At 39.4% G+C, this 24,975-nt stretch overlaps 1 protein-coding gene across 2 annotated transcripts in view; it reads left to right on the top strand.

Annotated features, from left to right (window-relative positions):
- Positions 1 to 24,975, top strand: part of NUP93 (nucleoporin 93) — a 109,798-nt gene that overhangs the window by 31,287 nt on the left and 53,536 nt on the right. Inside the window, exon 3 of one of the 2 annotated variants that reach the window (XM_026011784.2) lies at positions 884 to 1,001. In XM_026011784.2, the coding sequence (XP_025867569.2) occupies positions 884 to 1,001 (118 nt within the window). Of the gene's footprint in view, positions 1 to 883; positions 1,002 to 23,009; positions 24,282 to 24,975 lie in introns of those variants that run through there. The other variant, XM_026011785.2, reaches the window with a different exon arrangement.

Below are 24,975 nucleotides of genomic sequence, written 5' to 3'. Positions count from 1 at the left end.
GAGTTACTCAGAGGGAATGTAAATTTTGTCAGTGGGATTTTTGGATACTAAATTATAATCCAAAAGCATCTAATTCCCCTAAATTTTTTCCAGGGAGTGTTCTAGATGTTAGTGAGACTGTGATTTTATTATTATTAGCTGTATTATTCCCATCTCTCTGCAAAGCATTTATTAGGTGACAGGCTCCTGTATTACTGGACTGGACAGCAGAAAGGGAACTTAAAAAGGTGCTAGATATGTTAGGCTTTTAAAGAGAAGCCATGGAAAATTGGCCTTGGACTTGGTCTGACTGCCCTTTGCATATCATCGATGGTCCTAGACTTTTAGCTTCTTCAACTAATAAAGTTTGGACTGAAGCTTCTCAAATGTTGTGGTTCACTGTATCTGTCTTTACAGAAGCTGGGAATACAATATGGTGGTTAAGAGTTTGTGCTCTGGAGCCTGATGACCTGGCTCTGTCATTTCCTGGCTCTGTGACTTTGGATAAGTCAGTTAACTTCTTTGTACCTTATTTCCCCTGTCTGTAAAACAGAGATTGAGAATAGCATCTACTTTATGATTTTTACTGTAAAATGTGGGGAGTAGTCTAGCCTATCATTTTACTGATATATTATCATTTTATTCTAGCAAGTTCTTCATTCTAACTCAGAATGATCAGAACTCTTATTACCGGGTACAATTTGTGTCTGTTATTCTGTGTAATAAATCTTATGGAGAGATAAAAAAAAAAAAACATATAAAAGTATCTGGGCAGTATGTGGGAAGTTTTGGAAAAAAAAAAGTTTTGAAGTTTAAAAATAAAAAAAATAGTCTGTGGTGTTTTATGAAGCATATTAGATGTCCTAATCCTGCTTTTTTCTCCTTGCCCTATATCCTCATATAGATCTGTTCTTCTCGGTTCTCGGGGACTTGACATATCCCACATCTCCCAGCGATTGGAGAGTCTGAGTGCAGCTACCACCTTTGAGCCTCTTGAGCCTGTTAAGGACACAGACATCCAGGTAAGGGCTACCAGGTGCCAGTACTGCTGCAGGTAACCTTGAGTATGCAAACCAGACTGAAGTCCCTGGTCCTTTGTTGACCAGCTGATTAGGAGTTCTAGATTTCTTTGTTAATTCTCTTCCTGAGATATTAGGAGAATGGGTGATTCAGCTTTGGAGGTATAGTGGGGAACATAGATTACTTTTAGAGTGCTCTGAGAGGCTGAATTTAGGAAAGCAGTTCCAACCTGCACTTCTTAGATTATTATAATTATGAGAACAGATTTTTCTTCTTCCTTGGGCTTAATCCAAGGCACAGAGACATTAGTTTTAAGTTTGTCTTGCTTTCTTTGCTGGATCTCAAATAATTTTACTCTTCGTCTTCCACATTTCTTTTTTACAGCTTGCTTGTATTGGTTGGCAAAGAGCTGGGAAAAACTTAGAGTACTATTTACTGAAACCTACTCATCGATTTCTAGGAAGTATTTGGCCGCATTAGTGGCACCAGGAAATGGTCTAATAAAGCACTCTAGTCTCATTTAACCTAACATGCCACTGGCATAATTGATTGCTATTTTAATCTAATCAGAAACTGCTTTGTATGTGTGGATGTGCACATACACATTGTTAAGGAAAAAACTTGGACTCATTTAGTTTTAAGGAATTGGGGTGCTGTGTTCATGTTAGAGTGAAGGGGCAGTGAGCTGCCATTTTAATTGTTGATTTACCTTTGAAATGAAAGGAAACAGGTTCTAAGAAGGCAACGTTCTTTTTTTTTTTTAAGATTTATTTATTTATTCATGAGAGAGAGAGAGAGAGAGAGAGAGAGAGGCAGAGACACAGGAGGAGAGAGAAGCAGCTCCACGTTGGGAGCCCGACACAGGACTTGATCCCGGGACTCCAGGATCGCGCCCTGGGCCAAAGGCAGGCACTAAACCGCTGAGCCACCCAGGGATCCCCAGAAGGCAACATTCTACAGATAGTTACTAATTGTGTTATTACTTGGGCTTAGTTTGAATTAACTCTACTGTCTTCCCAAGAACTATTTTTATCCATCTAATGGCCGTAGTCCTACATAGTCTTTATAGTATTTATTCCAGTTCAACATAACTGAAAACCCTATGTTTGTATTGAGACTTAAATAAGTGTCTTATTTAAGTAAATACTCATTATTTTTCCTGTTACTGATATGTTCCCATAGTCTCTAGGTTTTTTTTTTTAATTTTGTGTACTAAATTGTATTAATTTGTCACCTTAAGGATGCCTGCTCATTTCCATGAAATCTTAAAATGGCATGTATACTTAACTGTTTTTATTTTGTTTACTTTTACCTGTCTTTTTTTTGTTGTTGTTGTTCCTTTTGTTTTACTGCTTGATACTCTGTAAACCAATACTTTTAACAAAGATGGGGTGAGCAAAAGGAATAGAGCTAAAAAGTTTGAATAATCATGTATTTTGGGTAGTATCCCTAATAGTGGGGAAGAAATGGCACTCGCTGAAAGGTTGGTTGTTTTTAATGTTTAAAATAGCAAATCCGTTATTTTTATTTTTTAAAAAAATTATTTATTTATTTGGTGTGTGTACATGCAAGTGTAGGGGTAGGGGCAGAGGGGGACAATCTCAAGCAGACTCCTGCCCGAGCCCAACTGGGGGCTCAAGTCACACAACCCATGAGATCATGATCTGAGCTGAAACCAAGAGTCGGAGGTGACACTGACTGAACCACCCACATGCCCCCTGAAGAACTTGTTTATTTTTAAAATCAAGTGCTTTTATTTATTTATTTATTTATTAAAGATTTTATTTATTCATTCATGATAGACATAGAGAGAGAGGCAGAGACACAGGCAGAGGGAGAAGCAGGCTCCATGCCAGGAGCCCGACATAGGACTCAATCCTGGGACTCCAGGATCATGCCCTGGACCAAGGGCAGGCGCCAAACCGCTGAGCCACCCAGGGATCCCCAAACCAACTGTTTTTAAATGTTCCTTGGCATATTTGTTATACTTATTTGGAATCGTCAGTACACTTAGTGATGTACTTCATGAATTCCCTCTGATATGGTACTCCATTTTCTGCTTTGAGATATTGACAGGTTTATAAATGTATCAAGTCATGATATTCTCTTCTAACCTGTTTAATGCACGAACACTCCTTCAGCACCCCCATTAGATGGTTTCCCAGTAGTGCATGCTTAGTCACAGCAAAGAGAGTTTCTTAATTTGTAATGAGCATTGCTAAGAATTTTGGTCCTGTACCACAGGGAAATCTTTGAACTTTGAGAGGAAGGATGCTTTCATTTTAAAATTTTACCTTTCAGGTTTTTCCAGAATAGCTTCAGAAATGCAAAATGGTCAGTCCAAGGTGACTTTTGATTAATTAGGAATTGATCATCTAGATCTAACGTAAAGATTTAAGACTTACTAGTTTTGGGGCATTTGGGTGGCTTGATCATAAGCGCCTCACTCTTGATTTTGGCATCTAACATAAAGATTTAAGACTTATTAGTTTTGGGGCATCTGGGTGAGGATCATAAGCGCCTCACTCTTGATTTTGGCTCAGGTCATGATCTCAGAGTTGTGAGATCAAGCCCCACTTTGGGCTCCATGCTGGATGTGGAACCTACTTAAGACTCATTCTCTCTCTCTCTCTCTCTCTCTCTCTCTCTCTCTCTCCCTCTCCCCTCCCACCCCCACTTTGGGGCACCTGGATGACCCAGTTGGTATGAAATCTGACTCTTGGTTTCGGCTCAGGTCATGATCTCAGGGTCCAGCGATCAAGCCCTGCATTGATCTCTGAGCTCAGTGCAAAGTCTGCTTGTCCCTCTTCCTCTGCTTCTCCCCACCACTCATGCTTGCTCTCGCTATCTCTAAAATAAATAAATAAGATCTTAAAAAAAATTCTCTCTCTCCCTCTGCCCTTTCCCTGGTTGCTCAAAGAAAAAAAAGACTTATTAGTTCCAAAATACTTGTTCTGTTGATTTCATCTTCTTGCCAACAAAAGCTTAATGGAGAAAATTTAAGTTTTAAAGGGCTGAGGCTTTGGCATAATCTGAAATGGTTCTGGTTATTGATAGGGATTGGAAGTTTTAGGTTGTATTGTGGGGCTTACCTGACCTGTGCTTAAGCCCCCCATATACACAGTATCAATATATCCTTTGCCTGATTTCTTATTTAGTACATATGAGCCAGGTTGCCTTTTGCCCTGAGCTTGGAGCAATCTTCCTTTTAATTCTTCTCATCGTGTGTTGATTATCCAAGAAGAGTTAACTTAGTTACTTTTATTGTTTGTTTTTAGAAAAGCCATATATATTTTTTCATGGACTTTTTTTTCCTCATTTACTTTTACAGCTTTTTTGAGATATATGATTCACATACTATAAATCTAATGGATTCTTGTGTATAAATTTTTCCAACCAGTGCAGTTATAGAGATGAGAATGCATCCTAATCCCACATCTCAATCAGAATGAATTTATTATGTGAGTTTATAAATTCATAGAAGGAAATGCTGAAGGATCCTTTGATAGATGCTATCCAAGACTTTGTACCATCCATTGTTTTGGGTTACTTAAAAGCTTGAAAAGGCATTTCCCTGTGTGTAGATACATATACAGATATGTGTGTAGTCCTTTTCTGTTTGGTAGACATTGATTATATTCTCTTTTTTTTAATGGAAAGCTTGAAATTAATACAGATTTTCCTCTGTTAACTGTTGTTTGTCATAATTGATGATGTTGGCATGCATTGCGAATGCATTTTTGAAAGATTACTGTGGCCAGCAAAGGTAACATACTTAAAAAGATTTACTTAAATATATATGGCTGATGCTAGGAGAATTTTTTAAAATGTTTATTTTATTTTTTGGAAATGGTCATAAAGAAGGCCTATCTATACATTTGTGTAATAGAGATGTAATTATGTAAAGAACAGTTATTAATAGGGCATGGCACTGAAATGACTGTACTGCTCTAAGTGACTTCGTGGTGCTTGCAAGCACAAGTCCTCTGAAAGATGTTCACTTGGCTCAAATCTGTCTTCAGAAAAAAAAAATATCAAGGGCAGATTGCACATCTTTACTATGAGTTGCAAAGACCCAATGTACCATGGGTGATGTGTATTATGTAGTAATAAACTGCTAATTTACATAGTTCAGTTACATTGTGGGCTTTTTCACTACATTGCATGTATATTTCAAGAAAGCTCTGCAGAAATTGCCTGAGTTGGCCATAAAAATGGGAGCTGCAGTTTCTCTACATTAAGCTGTATTATTTCTAAATGGTGTTAGATCAAAGTATAATAATACTATTGGTGGGACGCCTGGGTGGCTTAGTGGTTGAACATCTACCTTTGGCTCAAGGTGTGATCCCAGAGTCCTGGGATTGAGTTCTGCATTGGGCTCTCTGCATGGCACCTGTTTCTCCTTCCTCTTCCTATGTCTCTGCCTCTCTCTCTGGGTCTCTCATGAATAAATAAAATCTTAAAAAAAAAAAAATGATATTGCTAAACTTTCTGTATTAGATTCCTGGGGCTGCCACAAGAAGTTTCCACAAACTCTGGCCTAAAACATTAGAAATTTATCCTCTTGCAGTTTTGGAGTCTACAACTTTGAAATCAGTGTTGGCAGTACTATATTCCCCTTGAAGGCTTTAGGGAGAATCTTTCTGCTTCTAACTTTTGGTGGCACCAGCCCTTCCTTAACTTTAGTCTCTGCTTCTATCTCCACAAGGTTTATCTCCTTTATGGTTTAGTCTCTTAGAAAGACTCCAGTCATTGGAAGTAGGGCCTATCCCAAATCCAGGATGATCTCATCTTGAGATCCTTAACTTAATAACATTTGCAAAGATCATATTTCCAAATAAGATCATATGCACAGGTACTAGGAGTTAGGACTTCTACATTTGGTGGGAGACACATGTCAACTGACTACACTTAGAATGCCAGAAATCTTAAGACCATAAATTAATTGTAATTAATGAAACATCATCAAATCTCACTCTTTCACAGCTGTATGGAGTATTAGGCTAAGGCATCTGTTGCTAGTTGTTCAGTGACTGCAGACCTTACCCAGTTATCTGATCTCATCCTCAACATTCTCTTTCCGGGCTGTGGGAAGACCCATATCTGATTCAAGTTAAGTGGTAGTTACTGTTTCCAAACAGGCTAACACTCTGTAATGTGTTTAAGAGATTTCTTTTTTTTTTTCTCCTCAAAGATTTTATTTATTTAATCATGAGAGACAGGAGAGAGGCACAGGCAGAGGAAGAAGCAGGCTCCATGCCGGGAGCCTGACGTGGGATTCAATCCTGGGTCTCCAGGATCATACCCTGGGCTGATGGCGGCGCCAAACTGCTGAGCCACTCAGGCTGCCCCTGTTTAAGAGATTTCTATAGAGACATTTTAAAAATAGAAACTGTCTGCTTTTCTAAAGTATTAAATACCTAGTGTTTGGGGTATGTAAAGGTGGGACTAAATTGCGATACTTTCCTGTAGTAGGAGGTGCTATCTTATCGTGTGTGTGTGTGTGTGTGTGTGTGTGTGTGTGTGTGTACATGCGCAAGCATTTGTACTTTAGCCTCCAGGTTGCCTCTTTTTTTTTTTAATTTTCATTTATTTATGATAGTCACAGAGAGAGAGAGAGAGGGAGGCAGAGACACAGGCAGAGGGAGAAGCAGGCTCCATGCACCGGGAGCCTGATGTGGGATTCGATCCCAGGTCTCCAGGATCACACCCTGGGCCAAAGGCAGGCGCCAAACCACTGCGCCCCCAGGGATCCCCTCTTTTTCTTTTATATGTTAAATCTTTGCTTATCACCTTCCTTTAGCCTGGAGTAGCATCTCTGAAATGTCTGAGCCCTCATTTCAGTCTAACCTTTTGAGGCTCTCCTCGTACACCGCCTCTTTTCATGGTCTTCTCAGATTCTCTCTCTCTGCAGCCTTCAAATACAGGGTGTCAGTTTTGCTGCTTAGGAAAAAACAAAACTTTCCAAATGTTTCCCCACAAAATTAACAGAAATTTGGCTTATGCTGTTGGAATTAACTTAGTAGCCCATTCAAATCTTAGATAAGTAAATCTTATCTCTTATCTCTTCAGCCAAAAAAGAAAGATCCTATTCTGAAGGTCTTTATAACCTATAAATTTCCAGATGGAAATCTGTCCTGTCCTGTATGAGTAAAGATCAAAAGAATCTTAAATAGTGGATAAAATAACTATAAAAAAGTTAGAATCAGGGAAACTGATTTATCACATACAAGATAATGATGCAATAATAATTCACTTGTTAGAAATTTATTTTGTTTATCACACTGATAATAATAAAATATTCATTATTTCTTTCCTTTTTATTCTCCTTGGCCTTGAAATATAGAATATGCTGGGACCACTCTTAGCTTATCTTTTAAATAATAAGAACTAAATAGCTTTGATAAGTTTAAAAATGAATCACTGCTTGTGTAACCCCTTATCACCTAAATTGTTATTTTCGTGATTTATCTTTTAATTTTATATCTTCAGAATTAAGAGACTGCTGCTTAAATACAGCTATATATAACAGCTAAGCGGAAAAGTGGTTGTGGTGCTTGCTAATTGTGTGTTTGTAGTACTGGCAAGTTGTTAGTGGGGAATCGGTTCCAGAAATCCTGTGGCTGTTTGTTTGTTGGAAAGAGGGTCAGCCTTGCCTAGAATGATTAGTGTGCTAATAGCAGCTCTTCAGGGATATTACTGGCAAAATATTAATATTGAGGGAGAAGTGCAGTAAGCTTTCCCTTGCTCAAATTTGCTGCAAGAGAGTGTGTCTGAATGGATGAACAATACCTGAACTCTAAGGTTATTTTTAAGTAGTCATTTTCATTTGTTTCTAGAAGTTGAAACTGCTAAGCATGTATACTGAGGAGAGGTCTTAACAGAGTTGCTTTAGTAAATTTGAAGAAGAGGTGGGGTTCATTCATCAAGAGTTGCATCTGTTTCCGTGCTGATCATCATATAACAGTCCTGAGATATGTTTCAAGTGTGAAAAACATACCTATCTCCCATGGTGTTTCTGTTCTTAATATGCCCGGGCAGGAGTTTCTGCGGCAGTGATCTAGCCCGCATATAAAAATACAAGAATCTAAACAGTGTGAAGGTTTTTAGTTAAGCATTTGTGTTTATTGACCTCCTTGCTTATATTCCTCTTGCCCCTAAGAGAGTCAGTGGGCAGTTCATGGTAACCTTTCTTTTGAGTTTTTAGAAAACTTTAATGGATATTTGAATCTTGCCCTTACGAAGCTTATCCTGGACTTAAATTAAACAACCTATAGTTAATGCTCTTGGGTTCATTAGATAACGAACCCAATTCTCACTGGATCCTAAGCTTGCTAGTTAGTGAGAAACACTTTCCTGGAACAAACACCAGGTACATTTTGGGCCAGCAGTCAGTTGTAGTAGCCAAACGCATGTGGCCAAACACCTACATCTCACTGTGCCCCGTCTTCCTGTTAGGGCAGTCATGGTACCAGGCTTTGTCTGTTTTGTGAACACGGCAGTGTCCACATCACCCCTGCTTAACAAACATATTTGCTGTTTCTTGTCATTAAACCTTGACCCAGTATAAATCTCAGAGCTGGTGAAAACCAGTAAACATGTAAGAAAAGAAAAAATACTGTCTTCCCAGAGACAAATTAATGTACCATCCTGTTTTGTGTTTGTAATTAGGTAGTCTGATACTGATTGCTGGGTAAGTACTGAAATGATTTAATTTTTCTGCCTGTCTGTGATAAGGGAAAAGGTAGGCATTGTGGTATGCAATTACATTAAAGTATCCTGTGAATGGAATTAAAAATGGTGACTTTGGAATAAAAATGGGTGTTAAAGGCATCGTCTGTGGAAAATGTGAAAAACTGCTTTTATGTGAGCCAAGGATATAAGATTTCAGCCTTTTTTACTTATCCATTCACACTTACTCCTGAATGCAGGGCTTTCAGAACAAGCAAGTAAATGGATGCTGAATGCCTTCTGAGCAAGCAGGAAATGACAGGCTTTTTTGTCTTCTCAGAGGTTTCTTATATCCTGTACTGAGCAAAGGAATATCAATTACCAACTAAAGAAGAAAGAAGTTGGAATGGTTCCGTTAAGAGTGTTTTGGAAGAAGCTGATGGCTAAAATATTTATCTAACAGTTTACTAGAGCACTTCACATATGGGCCAGGCCCTGTTGTCTTTGAACCGGTTTGAGTCTTGCCCTCCCTCCTCCCTGAGCTGTCTCTTAACCTGCCAATATCTATCGATGTCCCAGCACTCTGGAGGTGGGGGGGCACGTATTGTCATCTGCAATCTGGTGTCTTTAAATCATTTGACTTCAGGAACCAGAAATAGGCATGTCTTTTTATCTGCTGAACCATTTGATACTGGAGTGGATGTAATTTAAATGGGGGTTAAAACCTGGTTGAATATCGAATGCATTACTGTAGACCAGCCTGTCATTCTCAGGTGGCAGCTCTTGACCCTGTGCACCACTTTGATCCGCTGCTTCAGCACCCTGTGATCTCTTATTTCCGTTTTGGTGTGTTCGATCTCAGAGCTTTCCAGGCCTGTAGCCTGATGTGGTTCCTTGCATTGTTGGGGGTGGCAAAATGTGGCTCCTTAGTTCTAAAACTGTGGGACCCAGGTTCCCACTGTCTCCACTAAAAATCCACATTCTGTGAAGGAAGTGAGAGGGGGCTTAGACAGGGAAGACTCCTGGTTTTTTTTATTTGCTGGGGACCAGGAACAGAAGCTGGGAGAAAGGATAGGTAGTGTCCTCTACAGACAAGACCTGTATTAGACTTTCTTTTGCTGCAGAGCTCTTAGAGCTAGTACGTATTGCTTTTTTTTAAAAGCTTTTTTCCCCCTATTACCCAGATGCTTGTCTTCCATCGTGTACTTCAGATATAGAGAGGTTGAGTGAGTCCCTTAAGCTCGGGTTGCTGGCAGCCAAGCCAAGGCTCAGGCCCTCAATTCTGACAGCCTCCGGGTCTGTAACACTAACAATCAGCAGCAGTGCACGTGCCACTTGAATTATCTTGGAGGACAGAAAGGTGAGGCCTCTCCTCATCGCAGACACAGCCAAATCCTGCCCCTGCTTTTCTGAGAGCCACCGTTCTTGAAGGACCGCAGCAGGGTCTGCTGAGCAGTACTGGGCCGATAAAGCTTCTGAGAACTTGTACAGAAAGTAGCCTTGTCTTACAGAATATATTTACAACCAGTACTGGGCCATTCCTTTCATTTATAAAACAAAGGGGAGGATTGGGTCAGCAGAATGGAAGTGGGAGTGCAGATTTACTGGCTGATTTTTGTGATTACTACCTGATTTGCTTTATTTCATTGACTGGCATGAGCAGAAGGATGTGAGGGAGAGTTTCCTCTGCTCTCTTTTCTTTTAAAAAGAAAAAAATTGTCTATTTTTAGGTTCTGTCACTATCTTAGGGACAGGTAGAAATGGCATTGAAGGTTATAATGTGCTTGATTTGTTTAAGGTGCCAAAACACTCTGGTGTGATATTTTCTGGGAGTACCTTCTTACTAGGTTCTCTCTTATCCACAGTATTTATCAGTCTGTCTCTGAAGGACCAGCACAGGACTTGGTCTTTTTTTTTTTTTTAAAGGTAAGCTCCACACCCAGCATGGAGCCCAACTTGGGGCTTGACCTCATGACCCTGAGCTTAGATCAAGAGTATGAAGTCACCCACGTGCCCTGCCTTGTGGATCTTTGAAGATTTACCGGCATTCACAATAGGATATGGTACAGTGATGAGGTCCAAAATGCCCCAGAGGTCTTCATGTTGAATGAGTATGGTGGTGGGTGTTCTTCATTGAGAAGGTGCCTACTGAATCAGTGCTTCTCAAATAAGTTTTTTTTTTTTTTTTCAGTTCATCTCAGGCTGAGAGATACTCTTAGAAAAATACAGTAAAAATGAATTACTGGGGGTGGGGGGGTGGGGGGTGGGGAACAGCCAAAATAAAAGACATACAAAATACAATCCTTAGTTTTTCAAATTAAATTCAGTCCACAAAATTACTCCATCAGCTTGCTCTAAAATTTTCTAAATGCTTATTCTCCGTTTTTGTACCTGTCTGCTGCAGACAGGGCACCAGCTATTTGGGATCTGTTACTCCTTCAACCACACTTTGAGTAGACTAGTTTAAATAGTTATGTTCCCCCCACCCCCATCTCACCTTTCTTCTTTCTCCCTTTCCTTCCCTTCTTCCTTTAACTATCCCTGCTGGTGCAATGAATAGTGGCACTAAGGATAAGTTTGAGTTCCCTTGTCTTCTGTTTTATCCCAGCTAAAATCGAGGAATCAGAACTAAGGTTTACTGAACATTTATTGCGTCAAGATACTGCACTGAACACTTCCAGGTTTCTGGTAACTATTTGAAGTAGATATTCTTGTTAACCCTCTTCACTGATGGGAAACCTAAGGCCTGCAAGAGGCTAGATATGCCAGGCTTGAACTCCCTTCTGTTGGTTTGAATTCAGTACCGTGCCCTTAGTCTCCTAGGTTTTAAATTTCATTGTATATCAGGACTGTTTAGTAAAGAAGTGAATTTTCAAGATCTGTTTGAAAGGAAAGTAGAAGTGTTTAAATAGAAGTATTGCTCATTGATTGCTCATTTAGAGCAAAATAAAGAGTAGAAAGCCCACCGTGAATGAGTGTGCGAGCATTGCTCTTATTTACATATGTGTAGTAGTAAAATAATCTTGATTGAGGAAAAAGCTGGAACATACTTCCTAAACCTTTATACCAACCCCTGCTGGTTTTGGGTGGGGTGAGGAAGATGAGTTTTGCAGGAAGGCCAAACCTTTATCCGTTTATCTCCAGGTGCTTGCTTTTTTGCATTAGTTTTGTGCTTACTGAGCTGTCAGTTTAATTTACTGTCTAAAGCTCAGCCTATTATTTCTCAGGTTTGCTGCCCTACAGGTATATTGTAAAGGGTTTCTGTGAAATCTTGGAGCAGCTTTTAGTTTCAAAATGCCAAGGCTTTGTGCTTGTGAAAATAGGTTGTGTTCAGCTTCTTGCTTGATCATCTTTGTTTTGTTTTGCTTCTGAAGCTGAGCTTGAGTTAGAAGAATGATGCTAGAAGCAATTTAAAGGGCACATCAAGTTTTTTACTGTAATCCTGAACTATTGATTGTTGACTTATTTGTAGGTTTAATGCAGACCCATTTCCTTACTTAGCGTCTGACTGGCCATTAAGCTCTGGCAGTGTGCCGGAATGTTGAAATCTTGCATCTTATAATATGATTTGGCTGTCTAAGGGTATTATGTGTGTTGGTTTTTATAGACACAGACAAGGCCCTCGACTTTGTGTGTGCCCCAGAATACAGGAAATAATTTCTCTACAGCAAAATTATTCACTTCTAGGAGACAACATAAAAGTGAGGTGACCTGGAGTCACGCAAATTGGTACTATGTGGACTAACTGGCTTTTACTAATAAATGCAGACTAACATAACAGTCTTGAGGAGAAGACCAAGTAGAGAACTGAAAAGGCATGATAGTGTTCAGAGTAGGTCACAGGCACTCCCATGTAAATGGCCCTCAGCATGTGCCTGGTGCCACTCTCCTAGCATAAAGTTGGAATTCAAATCTAGCCAAGGGGCTGCTTACAGAAGGAGCTTGGCTCAGAGTGGTTAGAGGAGAAGGAATCACTGTCTGCAAAAGACTTTCCCCCTCTTCTTTCACAACGTGGACACATCTTGACTGGAAGAGAAGATGAGGGCCAAGGGAGTTAGATGACAAGGAGACATTAAATTTGGGATTTTGAAAGTGTGAGTCGGAACTAAATGGCTTTAGGAGAGAAGATTCACTATCCCCCCTAATTACAAAGGTAAGACATGCTTAATTCAGAGAACTTGGAACATGCCCCCCAAGTACACATCTTGACTGCCACATTGCCCCTCGAAGTTGTCCGAACAGCCACCATTTTGGAAGTATTAAATTGTCTGGACTAGGTACTTGAGGTTATGGAACATTTGTTTGAAGTGACAGGGAAGTTGATTTAACAGGAAGATGAGGAACTAGTCCATAAAGTGTGTATAAGAGATCAGCTATAAAGATGACCCCCAGAGTTCAGAATTGGTCAGTTCCTAAAAAACGATGTACAGTCTTTTCCTTTATTCTGTAATGGAAAAGCTTCCTAATGTGGAAGATCCCTAAAGGGATCTGAGACATGCCGGTTTCATGAATAATTAGTCATTTTGCCACTCCCCTCAAACCATTTGAAAGAATGGTTATCTGTGACTCTGTCCTAATTTGGAAGATATAGGGAAAAGTAACAGGCCTGAAATATGTGAACTTTGAGTGGCACACCATAATACTTCTTCCATCTTGTAATATTTTGCAGTGGGCTTTGCCCATCACTGTCTTTATTCCTCACGGTGGAATGTGTTGAATGGGTGTTGGCATCATCTTTATTTAGAAGGGAAGGATCCTGAAACCAAGATGGAGAGATTACTTAGAATCAAAGGTTGAACTTGAACCCAGATACTTCTTAATGCCTTGCCTTGTATCTTTATTATTTTGTCTTTCTGCAAAGACACTAAGCTCGTTCTTTTGCCACTGGTCATTTCTTGATGTTTTGGTTTTGTCTTTTCTCCCAGACCTTCTCTTACCTATTTCTTTGAAGTGACATTTCCATTTATTCCCTTCCGTGCAAAAGCTTTGCTGGTCTAAATCAGTTGTAGTGAGGAAAATGCTACTTAGAAGAGTAATACCATAAACTGAGTTGTAGCAAGCCTCACTTTTCCCATCCGAGGTACACTTTGGAACAAAAACAATACCAATGTTTGTTGCTGCTGGTGAATAGTTTTCAGGTGCCCTTTATGTGAAGGGGCTTGAGTCTCTGGAAACTTGTACTGGATAGAGCTGATCAGTGTGGTTTATGCTCTCTGAGTAGGTCATTGGTGGCAAGCAAATGGAGAGTGGCAAACTAGAACACATGTCATATTTGGAACTTTGGGTGGACTAGACTGTCAGGGTTTAGAGAAGATGGGGTTTCCTTCCTTTCTTTAGGCTGTTTTCCCTTACATTCCTTTTGTCTGTTCTTTGTATCTTTTCTCCTGTCTTCCTTTCATTCTCAGTTTCCTTTTATCTTTTGCATCCCTCTCTCTCTGCCCCTTCTACTACCCCCCCCCCCCTTTTAGACTGGCTGTCCCATCCAGAGCAGTTATTGCTAACGGGGGAGTGTACCTCCTTTTTTCTGAGCATCTCTTAGTTGTGAAATCATGGCTCTTAAATGGTTCCTCCAGCCTCATAGCGTTCACTACCACAGCTGTCTGGCCATGTAGAGTGAGCCCGGTTTAGGTGTGTGGTTGAGCTGGGCCAGGTGGAGAGATGCGTTGTGTGCCAGCCTGGCCTTGCTGGCTGCCTCTTCCTCATGTGTTCTCATTACTTGTGTTTTCAATTGCATTTGCAAACTCCAAAGAAGTGATATTTAGTTTTATCCATATATATAACTTGCTTATGTTTTGCTCTTCTAATGGGTGCCCTGAAGTATGTTTCTTTATTTTGGGCCCTTTCCTATGGACTCTGCTAATACTATGCTTTTGTTTTTTTGGTGCCTGACTCAGCTTGATATTGAGGACTTGTAAGAATTTTCTGTACACAGCAAACTAAGGTTTTGGGTGAGAGTGTTACAACTTACTCTTTTTGAGGATTGATTATACATTAAAGCAAAATCCTAAGAAGAGGGAGTGATAGGGAAAAAAATGACCAAGGAAAGAGGAATATTTGATTTTGTTTCTCATGTTTTAGGAATTAAGTTATAAATTAATCCAGCTCCCAGTTTCATTTTTTTTTTAATTTTTACTTATTTATGATAGTCACACAGGGAGAGAGAGAGAGAGAGGCAGAGACATAGGCAGAGGGAGAAGCAGGCTCAATGCACCGGGAGCCCGACATGGGATTCGATCCCGGGTCTCCAGGATCGCGTCCTGGGCCAAAGGCAGGCGCTAAACCGCTGCGCCACCCAGGGATCCCTCAGCTCCCAGTTTCATATGTGTTCTTCACCATTTGTTAACTATTCATCCTACTAGCTCATTTTTTGTTGGGGGAGGAGGAGTGTTATGGAACGAGGTTTATTTTGGAGCAGCAGACATATTGCAGAGCATCTAGGTTTTTCCCTGGGAGTTAAGAAGGGAAAGGAGCTGCAAATCTCATCTGTTTTTGTATTAGCTTTCTGCCCCAGGTTGGTTTTAATTTCCTGCTCCATCCTTCTCACGCCCTGAATGCCTTTGACAAACAGAAAGAAGCTCTTTGTTGGTTATTCTGAAGTGTGGTACCCAGACTAGCAACATCAGCATTACCAAAAACTTAATAGAAATGCAGATTCTCAGGCCCTGCCCCAGATCCACTGAATCCAGATTTCTGAAAGTGAGACCCAGAATCTGTTTAACAAGCCCTCCACTTTGAGGTCAACTGGAGTAAATGATGGCAGAGGTCTAGTGTAGGTAAATCCTGCTTTTCTAGCCATCTTTGCTAACTTTTAAACTTCATCCACCTGTGTACCAGCCCTGAACTTTGAGCCTGCAAAGGAGTGTGTTTATCTTTTGAGTGTTTGAGTCCATAAAGAATTTGTAACGACCCTTGTTTGTGTCTTTGCTTCATCACGGATACATTGGTCAGTAAACTATATCTGAAAAATGTGTATATATTAAAAACTTATAATTGGTCATTGATTACTCATTCACTATGAAGTTATCAACTTCTGAGCTACTGAGGCTGTAGCTCAAAATACATAGCCTGAAAAGCAGTCAGAGCCCAGAGGGGAATGAAGAGAGGGAGACAGGAAAGGGAAGTGAAGGGATTAATAATCCCATCTTGGTTAATTATCATTATCCTCTCTGATCGCTGTGAGCGGATGTGCTGTTGCTTCTGCAAACGTTAATAATTCATGGATGGACTATGCCAAAGGGAGGCCTTAAATCTGGTCTCTCAGCAGATTAAATACACCGTCTGCCATCAGTAGGAGCCAGGAGAGATGAAAGATGGACTTGTTGTTTTTATTCATTAACCTGATTTTCTCTGCCTTTCTCTTAGCTTCTCTCGACCTCATTTTGTTTACCTTTTCATTTGCTTCTCTTTGTGCCCTCCTCCTGCATTGAGTGCTGGGGATCTTGGGTCTACTGTTAATGACATTAGATTTTACTTTTCCTTCAATGCTGGTAACAACAGATGCCATGAGAGAAAGCAGAGAGGCAGAATAACTATTTCCTTGGAAATGTCTAAATCAGTCTGCATATTTGAAAAATGTATTAAAATGTGCAAAGCCTGTGTCTTAGAAATCATTTGAAATGGCTTCTCTTTGTTTTGAAGAGTAATTCTATTGTATAGGTAGCTGAAGATACAGTGTTCTTACTTCAGGTAGGTCTGGTGAAGTTCTCCATTTTATAGATGGGGGAACTGAGATGTGTAGTGAATGAATGACTTGTGCACAGCTACCTAGAACCCACTTCTCTCTCCAACATCAGTATGCTTTCTACTAGACTTCATTACCTCTTCCTTTTAGAAATTGTATGTAAGTAGCCTTAAGAAGGCATTTTACCCATATTTCACCATACTCATTTCACTAGTAAGGCTTAAATAGTACTTAATTAGATTAAGTTCAAATAGTATATAGGTAGCTAGCTTCACAGGAACACTTGATTGCATTCTAGGTGTAAATTTTCCATGAAGCACCGCAGTCAGAATGTTGATGACAGTCTGTACTTGTGTAGACATTTCTAGAGTTTCTGAGTAACAGCCCTCAATAATTCATAGGCTAATCAATAAATATATTTTGAGCACTTGACCCTATGCATGATGCTTTGTTAAGCTCCCTAAGTGAATATAATATGGTCACCATCTTTAGTAGATTTTCAGTGTTTTTCGGTTTACCTCAGGGGGGGTTGGCTACTTGGAATACCCCAGCATCAACTTAAGGATGAGTGATGGCAAAGTACTAGAACTGGAAATGTTTTAGTCACCTCAAGTAGTTTGCTGGAGGACTTAGTGGTAAGAGGCATGTTAATAAAACCGGACCATTGTTTTTAAAATGATTTCCACTGGTGTCAGTGTTGGAAGGCTGGTGGAGAAAAGAATGGTGTGGGAAAAGCAGGTTTTAAAATCACCCTAATTTTCATAAAACTTTTAGAATTGCAGATCCTTGAGTTCCTATTGTAGAAGTGAAAAATACAGAGATGAAAACCTGACTGAAAAGAGATGAAACCTGCCTCTCATAAGGCAACATAAGTTCTGGCTTGCCTTAGTTGTCTGTCCTGATTTGAAGTGGTGGGAGATGGAAGGCAGGGCCTCCTCACCAATCCCGGCCTCTCTTGCATGGCCAGAATCCTGTGGGGCATCAGCATATTTTCTTTTTCACAGTCATTTTGCTGCTCTTCTCATATTTTATAATTTTCTTAGGGATTGCATCCCTGAGTATAATTTTATTAGGACTTAATACCAAAATTTATTTCTTGCTTTGAAGAATGCCATATTCAACTTTATAAGGATTAATGAGAAAATAGAATCTTGGACTACAATTTCCTTCATAGAAAAATTTCAAGAACTCTGTTTTGTATGGCAGTGAATTTGAAAATCTGACCAGATAACAGAATGCAGTTTTTTCCTGTGTAAGTTATTGAGGAGTGGATAATTTTTAGTAATCCTTTTCTTTTTATTGAGAAATCCTTTTTTTTATTGATATCAGAAATAGAAAATTATGCAGAAAAAATTGCATCAAGATTAGTGTCTCTTCTCTAAAATAATAATAATATTATAAACCTTGCTTCAATAAGCAAATGCAAGCTCTGAATATCTGCATATATAGAAGAAATTTTGGGGTGATATTTAGCTTTAGTATTCCTTCAAATAACAGCTTCTCTACTGAATTTAAAATAGAATTTAACAGAATTCTATTTACAATCAACCTGGTAAGAAATACATCTGTTGAATAGAACACATTTGTAACAAGAACTAGTAAGCTAGAAGCCTTTCTTTTGTATCCACCATTATCCCATGTGATAACTTAAGAGTCCCTGGAGTCTGCGGTTCAGGCACATACTAAAGACACATAGTGTCCCATTATGCTGTGCAAAGAGTTCTGTAAGCAAGAAACTCAGAACCTGAACCCAGGACCTAGACCAGGTCACTGTGTGACCTTGGCCAGAATCTGGGTTTCTCTTTCCCTTGTGGCACAGTTTAAGAAAACAAGGGACTAATTTCTTAATCTGTGCCACAAGGGAAATGAATTACCCCTGAAATTTCATGGCTGTGACTCTGAGTCTTCATATACTTTATTATTTCATATTTTTTATTGAGATAGACCTTCTTTATATAGACTACAAGTTCTTACCAAAATCACTTGTTACCTCTATATAAATACTGAGGCCTGATAGATACTGTGAGTGTGTGTGTGTGAGAGACAGATTGACTGACTGAGAGCTCTCCTCATTCTGATTTTCTGAAATCTGGGACTACAGTGAATTGCCCTGGAGGAATTTTTGAGGAGAGATGCTTCCATCTCCCATGTTAGCCCATTCCCATTAGTAACTGCATTGACTGGGGCACTGCTTCCTGAAAACGTATTTAAAATGGAAATCTTACTTGTGAAATACTTTCACCCTTGTGCATTAAGTTTTGGCCTCCTTTTAAACCCTGCTTCCATCCTTTCCAATTTATAGGCATACCAGTGGCAGAACCGTGCTCTGGGGCAGAGGAAACTCATCAGCTTCTTAATGCAAAGGGAGCTTTCTTTTCCCTCTTTTTTCTTGACCCCTGGGTAGACGAGTTTGTATATGAGTAACAGAGATGGAACTTCTGTTTGTTTTACTGCTAAATAATGACAAGCAGATATCAGCTGATTTTTATTGACTGCTTAAATCTAGCGGCCCTCACTTAAAACAGTATTCAAGGTGAAATGTCATTGATAAAATTAGCAGATTGCTTTTTCATTCTCAGCTGATTTGTCAGGACAGATCAGCTGTGAGTGCCACACCACTGACTTTGGGCCAGGACCATCTCATCTTCCCTGAACCTCCTTGGCACTGGGTGCAACTGAGAAGAAAGCCGACTTTGGGAATTGAATATTATTGGTAATGATGCTTAGTCATAGACAAGAGCTTAGTGCCTCTGCACGTTGGCCAAGAACTACCTCAGCATCTGTCTTCCTACCTAAGGCTACAGTGATCTCAGGGAGCTAAAGAAATTTGAAAGAACAAACAACACAGAGAAGTAATATTTAGCTCCCCTTGAAGTCTTTGCCTGTGTCTACCTGGGTGGGGTATAGTGAACACTAATAAAAATCAACAAAATGGTATTGTTGAGTGCCCATTAAGGACAACACAATAGTAGGCCCTGATGATAATTAGAATAAACATAAATTCATAAGTCCATTGTCTTCTACCTGGAGAGTCAAGACTGACTAATGTTGCTATAATAGAATCAAACTGTCCAAGAGTGTGCAAAATGACAGAATTGAGTGGGAATGATACGAGGTTCCTGATGAAATGAGGTTCCCGATGAAATAGGACTTCAGAGGAGAGGAATGGGTAATGATGAGTGAATTCTGGAATAGTTGTGGAAGACCACCTGGAACAGACAGGATTTGAATGGGTCTTTGAAAGATTAAACGGGCTTAGCTTGCGGCAAGTGAAAGAGGATATGAGAATAATAGCCTGACCAAAGTCAGGGAGGTGAGAACAGAAGTTATGTGCTAAGAAATAAAATCTGTCAGGGAGGGAGTATCAAATGTGGAAGGAGTGGCTGCCAAGCAGTATAGTGTAGGCAGTACATGCTGTCGAAAGTTTTGGAGCAGGTAAATGTCAAGAAGAAAGGGGGGAGTGTGTGGAAACATGGAAGTTGGCTTGGCCAGTAGAAGAGATACCTGCTGAGGTGTTGTCCAGAGATCATTGTAATAATCCAGCCATGGTGGTGACACCAGGACCAGGTTGGTGGGTGAGAAAATGCACAGAAGAAAAGATGTGTGAGAGATGCTGGAATAAAACATCTGCCACACTTCGTGCCTGATGGGCTTAAGAGGATGTTCAGAAATAACTTGAAGTTTGTAACGAGGAGAAGGGTTGGTGCTATTGGTCGAGGCAGAGAATTAGGAAGATTAACTGGATTGAGAATTGAGATTTCATTTCAATTTTTGATGTTCTGGCAAGATATCCTGTGGAAATGCCCCCGAAACATCTAGAGATAGGATAAGTACTGTTCAGGAAATAGCTCCAGACAGAATTTTCCAGAGCCACTGGTGTAGAGGTAAGAATTGTGGCAGTGAAAATGAACATATGGGAGGGGAAAGTGTATGGTGTGGGGCAAGGGAACAAGGTCTCAGTGAGAAGAGAGGAGCCAGGAGGACATTGATGATGAGGGCGATGGGAAATGGGATCCAGCTATGCCTCAGAAGGCTAGGGGGTAGGGCACAGTAAGTGCCCAACCTCACATGGCCTCTCATTCTTAACTCTTAAAAGCACTTACGCACCAGTGATATTACTTTCTCTTCCTACCAGCCCAGTGAACCTGGCAGAAGGTAGAACAGAGCTCACCAGGGATCTGTCAGAGTTTGATTCCTGGATAAAGCCATGCATATTGTCAGGGTACATTAGAGCTTTATAGTTGTTCGAGTGAACATGATAATTTCACCTGGCAATTATGATTATAATTCTACCTAAGCCACATAATTTCAATGGCTTCCTTTTTCTGTTCTATAATCTTATCAATGATAATAGGTATAAAATAAAGAGTACTAATGTCACATCTTCAAGAATGTCTCATCCTTGGTACGTTTCGGGTGTGGGCCTAAGGAATTTGGAACTAGCTTCCCCTCCACTCTTTTTTTTCTTGCTCAGAGATCTTCAAACCAGTTAACTACATGAAGGTCAGAGAGTCTTTGGAATCTGGATACCTTAAGTTGGGTAAAGTGTCCTACTTTCTCCTATATGTGTGCTTGGCTAAGAAGCTCTTTAATGGATTGATTGCTAGAATCTGTAGAGAGATGGAAATAGAAATAAACTTGAAGCTTTTCTATTGAAGATTTTCATTACAGTGAATTCTGAGGAACTGTGTAAAGGCATGCTTTGTTGGATTTTGCATAGAATGCTGTTTAAGAATTCAGGCCCTCACCTGAAATTCAGAGATTTTTCAAATACACAGAGACCTTAATCCACTTTGTGGTAGTAAGCTCCATCTGTCTTTATACTTTTAGGTGTCTAGGTTTTTTATATAGGGTGTATCTGATGTACAACTAGCTGTTGTAGTTAAGAATGGTGCGCAGTGCACAGAGGATTTTGAAATGTGGTATCCATCCCTTTGGTAGAAAGGATCAGATATTATCTCCATTTGTATAAGCAAGCCCATTTTTATTTCTTATATTAGTAAATGCTAGGTGTACTAGTTACCTACCCTTTTTTCTTCTAGGTTTTGATGCTTAGGTCTATATAAAGCCAAAACAAACATAAATAAGGGACTACTGAATGAATGTTTAGGAATTGATCACTTTATGTTCAGCTAGTGACAAAACATGGGAGAAGTACCTCCTTTGTAAAGTGGCTTCTTTTCAGTATTTTTATGACCTCCATGTATATATATTCAGGCACCTGGGGTGTGAGGCAGCTTAGTTAACACTTCTCATACCCTCTGTTCCAGGATCTTTTGTAGTCAGAATATTCTGCAACTCATCTGGTTTCCTTGGCATACTCCTAGATTGGAAGAAGACAGAGTCCAAGCTGGTTTACAATTGATCCTAGCATAAATTTAATTTATTTGTTGGCTCTACTGTTGGAGAGAAATGTCTTAATAGGGACTCAAAGATTTTTTTGTTTTGTTTTGGTAATAAAGGGGTTTTCTCTCCTCTAGTGAACTTCAGATGTCTCCCTCAGGAATAGGTTTTAAACCATCACTGTAATGGTTTGACTTAACCACAAGGGAGTTTTGGGGTTCTTTTTTTTTCTTCGTGCCCCTTCCATCCCCAGGCAGAGACTCCTCTATTACATAGGGACTCTGCTCCAATGCAGTATTTATTTGATCAGAAACAAAAGAGTTTGCTTCTTGAACTGGTTTAGAGAGAGGTCCCCCAGGATTGTCTTTTGTTGGGTAATTGGAGCATAAGCTGAGCCTGGTTAATTTCAAAGCTACCCCCAATACATGCTCCCTCCTTCCTTCCTTGTGCACTTTCTGAGCTGCTAGTGGTACCATGTATTGGGTCTGGAACAAAAAAAAAAAACAAAACAAAACAAAAAAAAACTTGAATTGTTGCATGTTAGCTTCCACACTGTGATATCTGCTATGGCACCTAATAGCACTGTTCATGCAGTTAATTTTAAGTTAGGGGAAGAAAACAAAACTAGAATGCTCTTACACTTTACAGCGCTTGTTAACACATGCACCTCCAAATTATGCATTTGGTGCTATCACAATGAATAAAACAAAGGAAATCATGAGTTGATTTTTATGTTAGTCGCAGAAGTTTCTTTCATTGTTATGCACTGTTCAGATACCCGTGTGTTCCTATGTTCATTCTTTTTTGGTTATTTTTTTTATAAAGGCAGAAATGTCTGCAACATTTCAACTCTGAGCATTTAATTGGCTAAAGTTCTGATGTAAGAAATATAAGTTAATTATTTTGTTTTTCTTTTAAAGTCAAAGTCTTGGTTCTGCTTCTTTAAATACCAAAATGATGATTGTAGATGAATAAGAAGCTTAAGTAGCCAAATTCTTGACGCTAAGTAGCCAAGTTAATATTTGTATAAAAATATATTACAAAGTTAGTAAATATCATGTGTCATTCTGGTTCTGCAGTATAGGTGGTGGTTTTGCAAACCTACAGATTGCAATCGTAGGGTTTGTGGGTTTTGTTTTTGAAGACGGAGGGGTGTTTCTCACATTGTTTTTCCTCTTCTTTTTTCTTTCTTTCTCCCCCCCCCCTTTTTTTTTTCTTCAATCTGCACCATAATGACGGTTTACTACCTGACTGGCTTGACTTTAATCATCTGATGCCTGATTCTTCGTGTGGTTTGATTCTTGCTTTTTCACAGGCTTTTCTGCAATTGCACAGTTGTTTGCTGCGTTGAGTTTCTTTTAGTGACAATGAAAAGCATATGTTGGTATTTTAATGTAGTCTTTAATTTTCAGGTTATACATTAAAACACAGGGGGAAAAAATTCCCTGTCTGAGGAGCTCTTTTAAAAACCATTACGGCAGAATGGGAATATTCATTACTTACACATCATATATTTTTCTCTAAATGTTGTACAGAGAAGTGACAGTTGAGCCGAGCATATGTTAATAAAAGGTCTGCATTTTCCTGTGTCACTGACAGTTTCATTGGCTGTATATTCCTGAAATGCAAATAGCCTCAGTTCTGTTCAAAGCTATAATTAATCTGAATAGTTATTTAAACAGTATTGAAATCTTTTAACTACTGAGAGGCCAAACACTTAAGATGGTGAATTTACTGTTCTGTTTGAAGGACAGTACAATTGATGAGGGCACAGTGATCTGAGATGCTTGTGTATATTGGATCTACACATTCTGTAGGCTAAAATGGCAGAATCTGTCTGCTGCTGTATAAAATCTTTTAACTACCATTTATTTTAGCATCATGGCATGTGCAAATTCCTGCTGCTCAGTTAAGGGACCAGCTTCACAACTGGTGTTACAATCTGTGGCCACAGCACTGCATCACAATGCAGCAAATGCATTTTCCACATTAACCAAACATGACAGCTGAAGCGATTATTAACCATGCAAGATGTCGGAAGTCATCAAAAATTCACATCAGAGTAATTGCAGTGGCTTGGGCTGGAAAAAAAAAGTATCATAGCATTCCTTGCCTACATGTTGTCTCTCCCCCTCTTAAATCTTAACTTGGTACAGTCCGTTAACAATAAAATACCCTTCTGTAACCTATAAACTGTTACTCCCATCAGTTTGTGCTTTCAAACTGATGGCTGACTTCTCTGAATTTGTGTGGAGCAGCACAAGTGATGGGTGTTGTGCCCTAGGGGCTGCAGTGCCCCCTTTTTTAAGGGGACCCTGCAATCTCATTGTCTAATTGGAGTCTTTAATGCTTCAGTCATATCAACATTTGCAGGGCGTTCTCTTTTGCTTTTTCTTCTTTCTCTCTCTCTCCTCTCCCTCCCTCTCCTCACCCCCGCCCCCCCCCCCCCCCCCATTTCTGGCTGTCTGGAGTGGGAAAAACTTGAGCACCGGTCCGGCGGAGCTCATCCCACATAGAAGGTGGTGCAAGAGCTGCAGTGACCAACAGCATCGACTGGTCTGTAACTCCTAAAATTTGAGAGCTGCAGGTAGGATTTGTCTATGTTTTGTAAAGAAATTCAGATAAATGCACCCTAGTAAATAGAGCGACAGCATGTTGCTGCAGTACCTTTGAAAGACAAGATCTTGGCTTGTTTAAAATTTTAAGATAAATTCAGAAGATTTATTTGATAGAAAAAAGGTACTTTACTCTCCCAAGAATTGTTCAGATTTGTGCCTTGTCATTCTAATATTATTCTTAAAAAAAAAAAAAAGTTGGGTGGGGCAGAGAAATAATTGCTTAAAGATTTAAAGAGTTGGTTATTTTGGATTTTTGCAGACTTCATTTTTAAGTAAGTAGTATGGACTCTAGGATTTTTTTTTAAAAGATGCATTGTAAAGCACAGAATTCTTAAATTAAAAAAATTAAAGCATTAAAATAGAATTTCCTTTCCTTACTAAAACCAGATCCTTTGGGATTGTAGGTGACCGTGTGTGTGTGTGTGTGTGTGTGTGTGTGTGTGTGTGTGTGTGTAGGATGTCTTAATTCAGTCATTTATATTTTGTTATAGAGAAAAAGTACTATTGGAAGTATTTGGGGTTATCTCATAGGAAATGCTTTAGCATAAGGCTTTAAATGAGAATAATTAAATAGTAACACCCAAGATGTGGATTTTTAAGTATTATCAAATGTAGATAATTTCATTTATGATACTTTTTCTTTCTTATATTTATCTTCAAAAG

This window comes from Vulpes vulpes, chromosome 2, assembly GCF_048418805.1.
Source record: "Vulpes vulpes isolate BD-2025 chromosome 2, VulVul3, whole genome shotgun sequence".
Taxonomy (NCBI): domain Eukaryota; kingdom Metazoa; phylum Chordata; class Mammalia; order Carnivora; family Canidae; genus Vulpes; species Vulpes vulpes.
The sequence above is the reverse complement of the archived record's forward strand: the minus strand, read 5'-3'. Positions and strand labels throughout refer to the sequence as shown.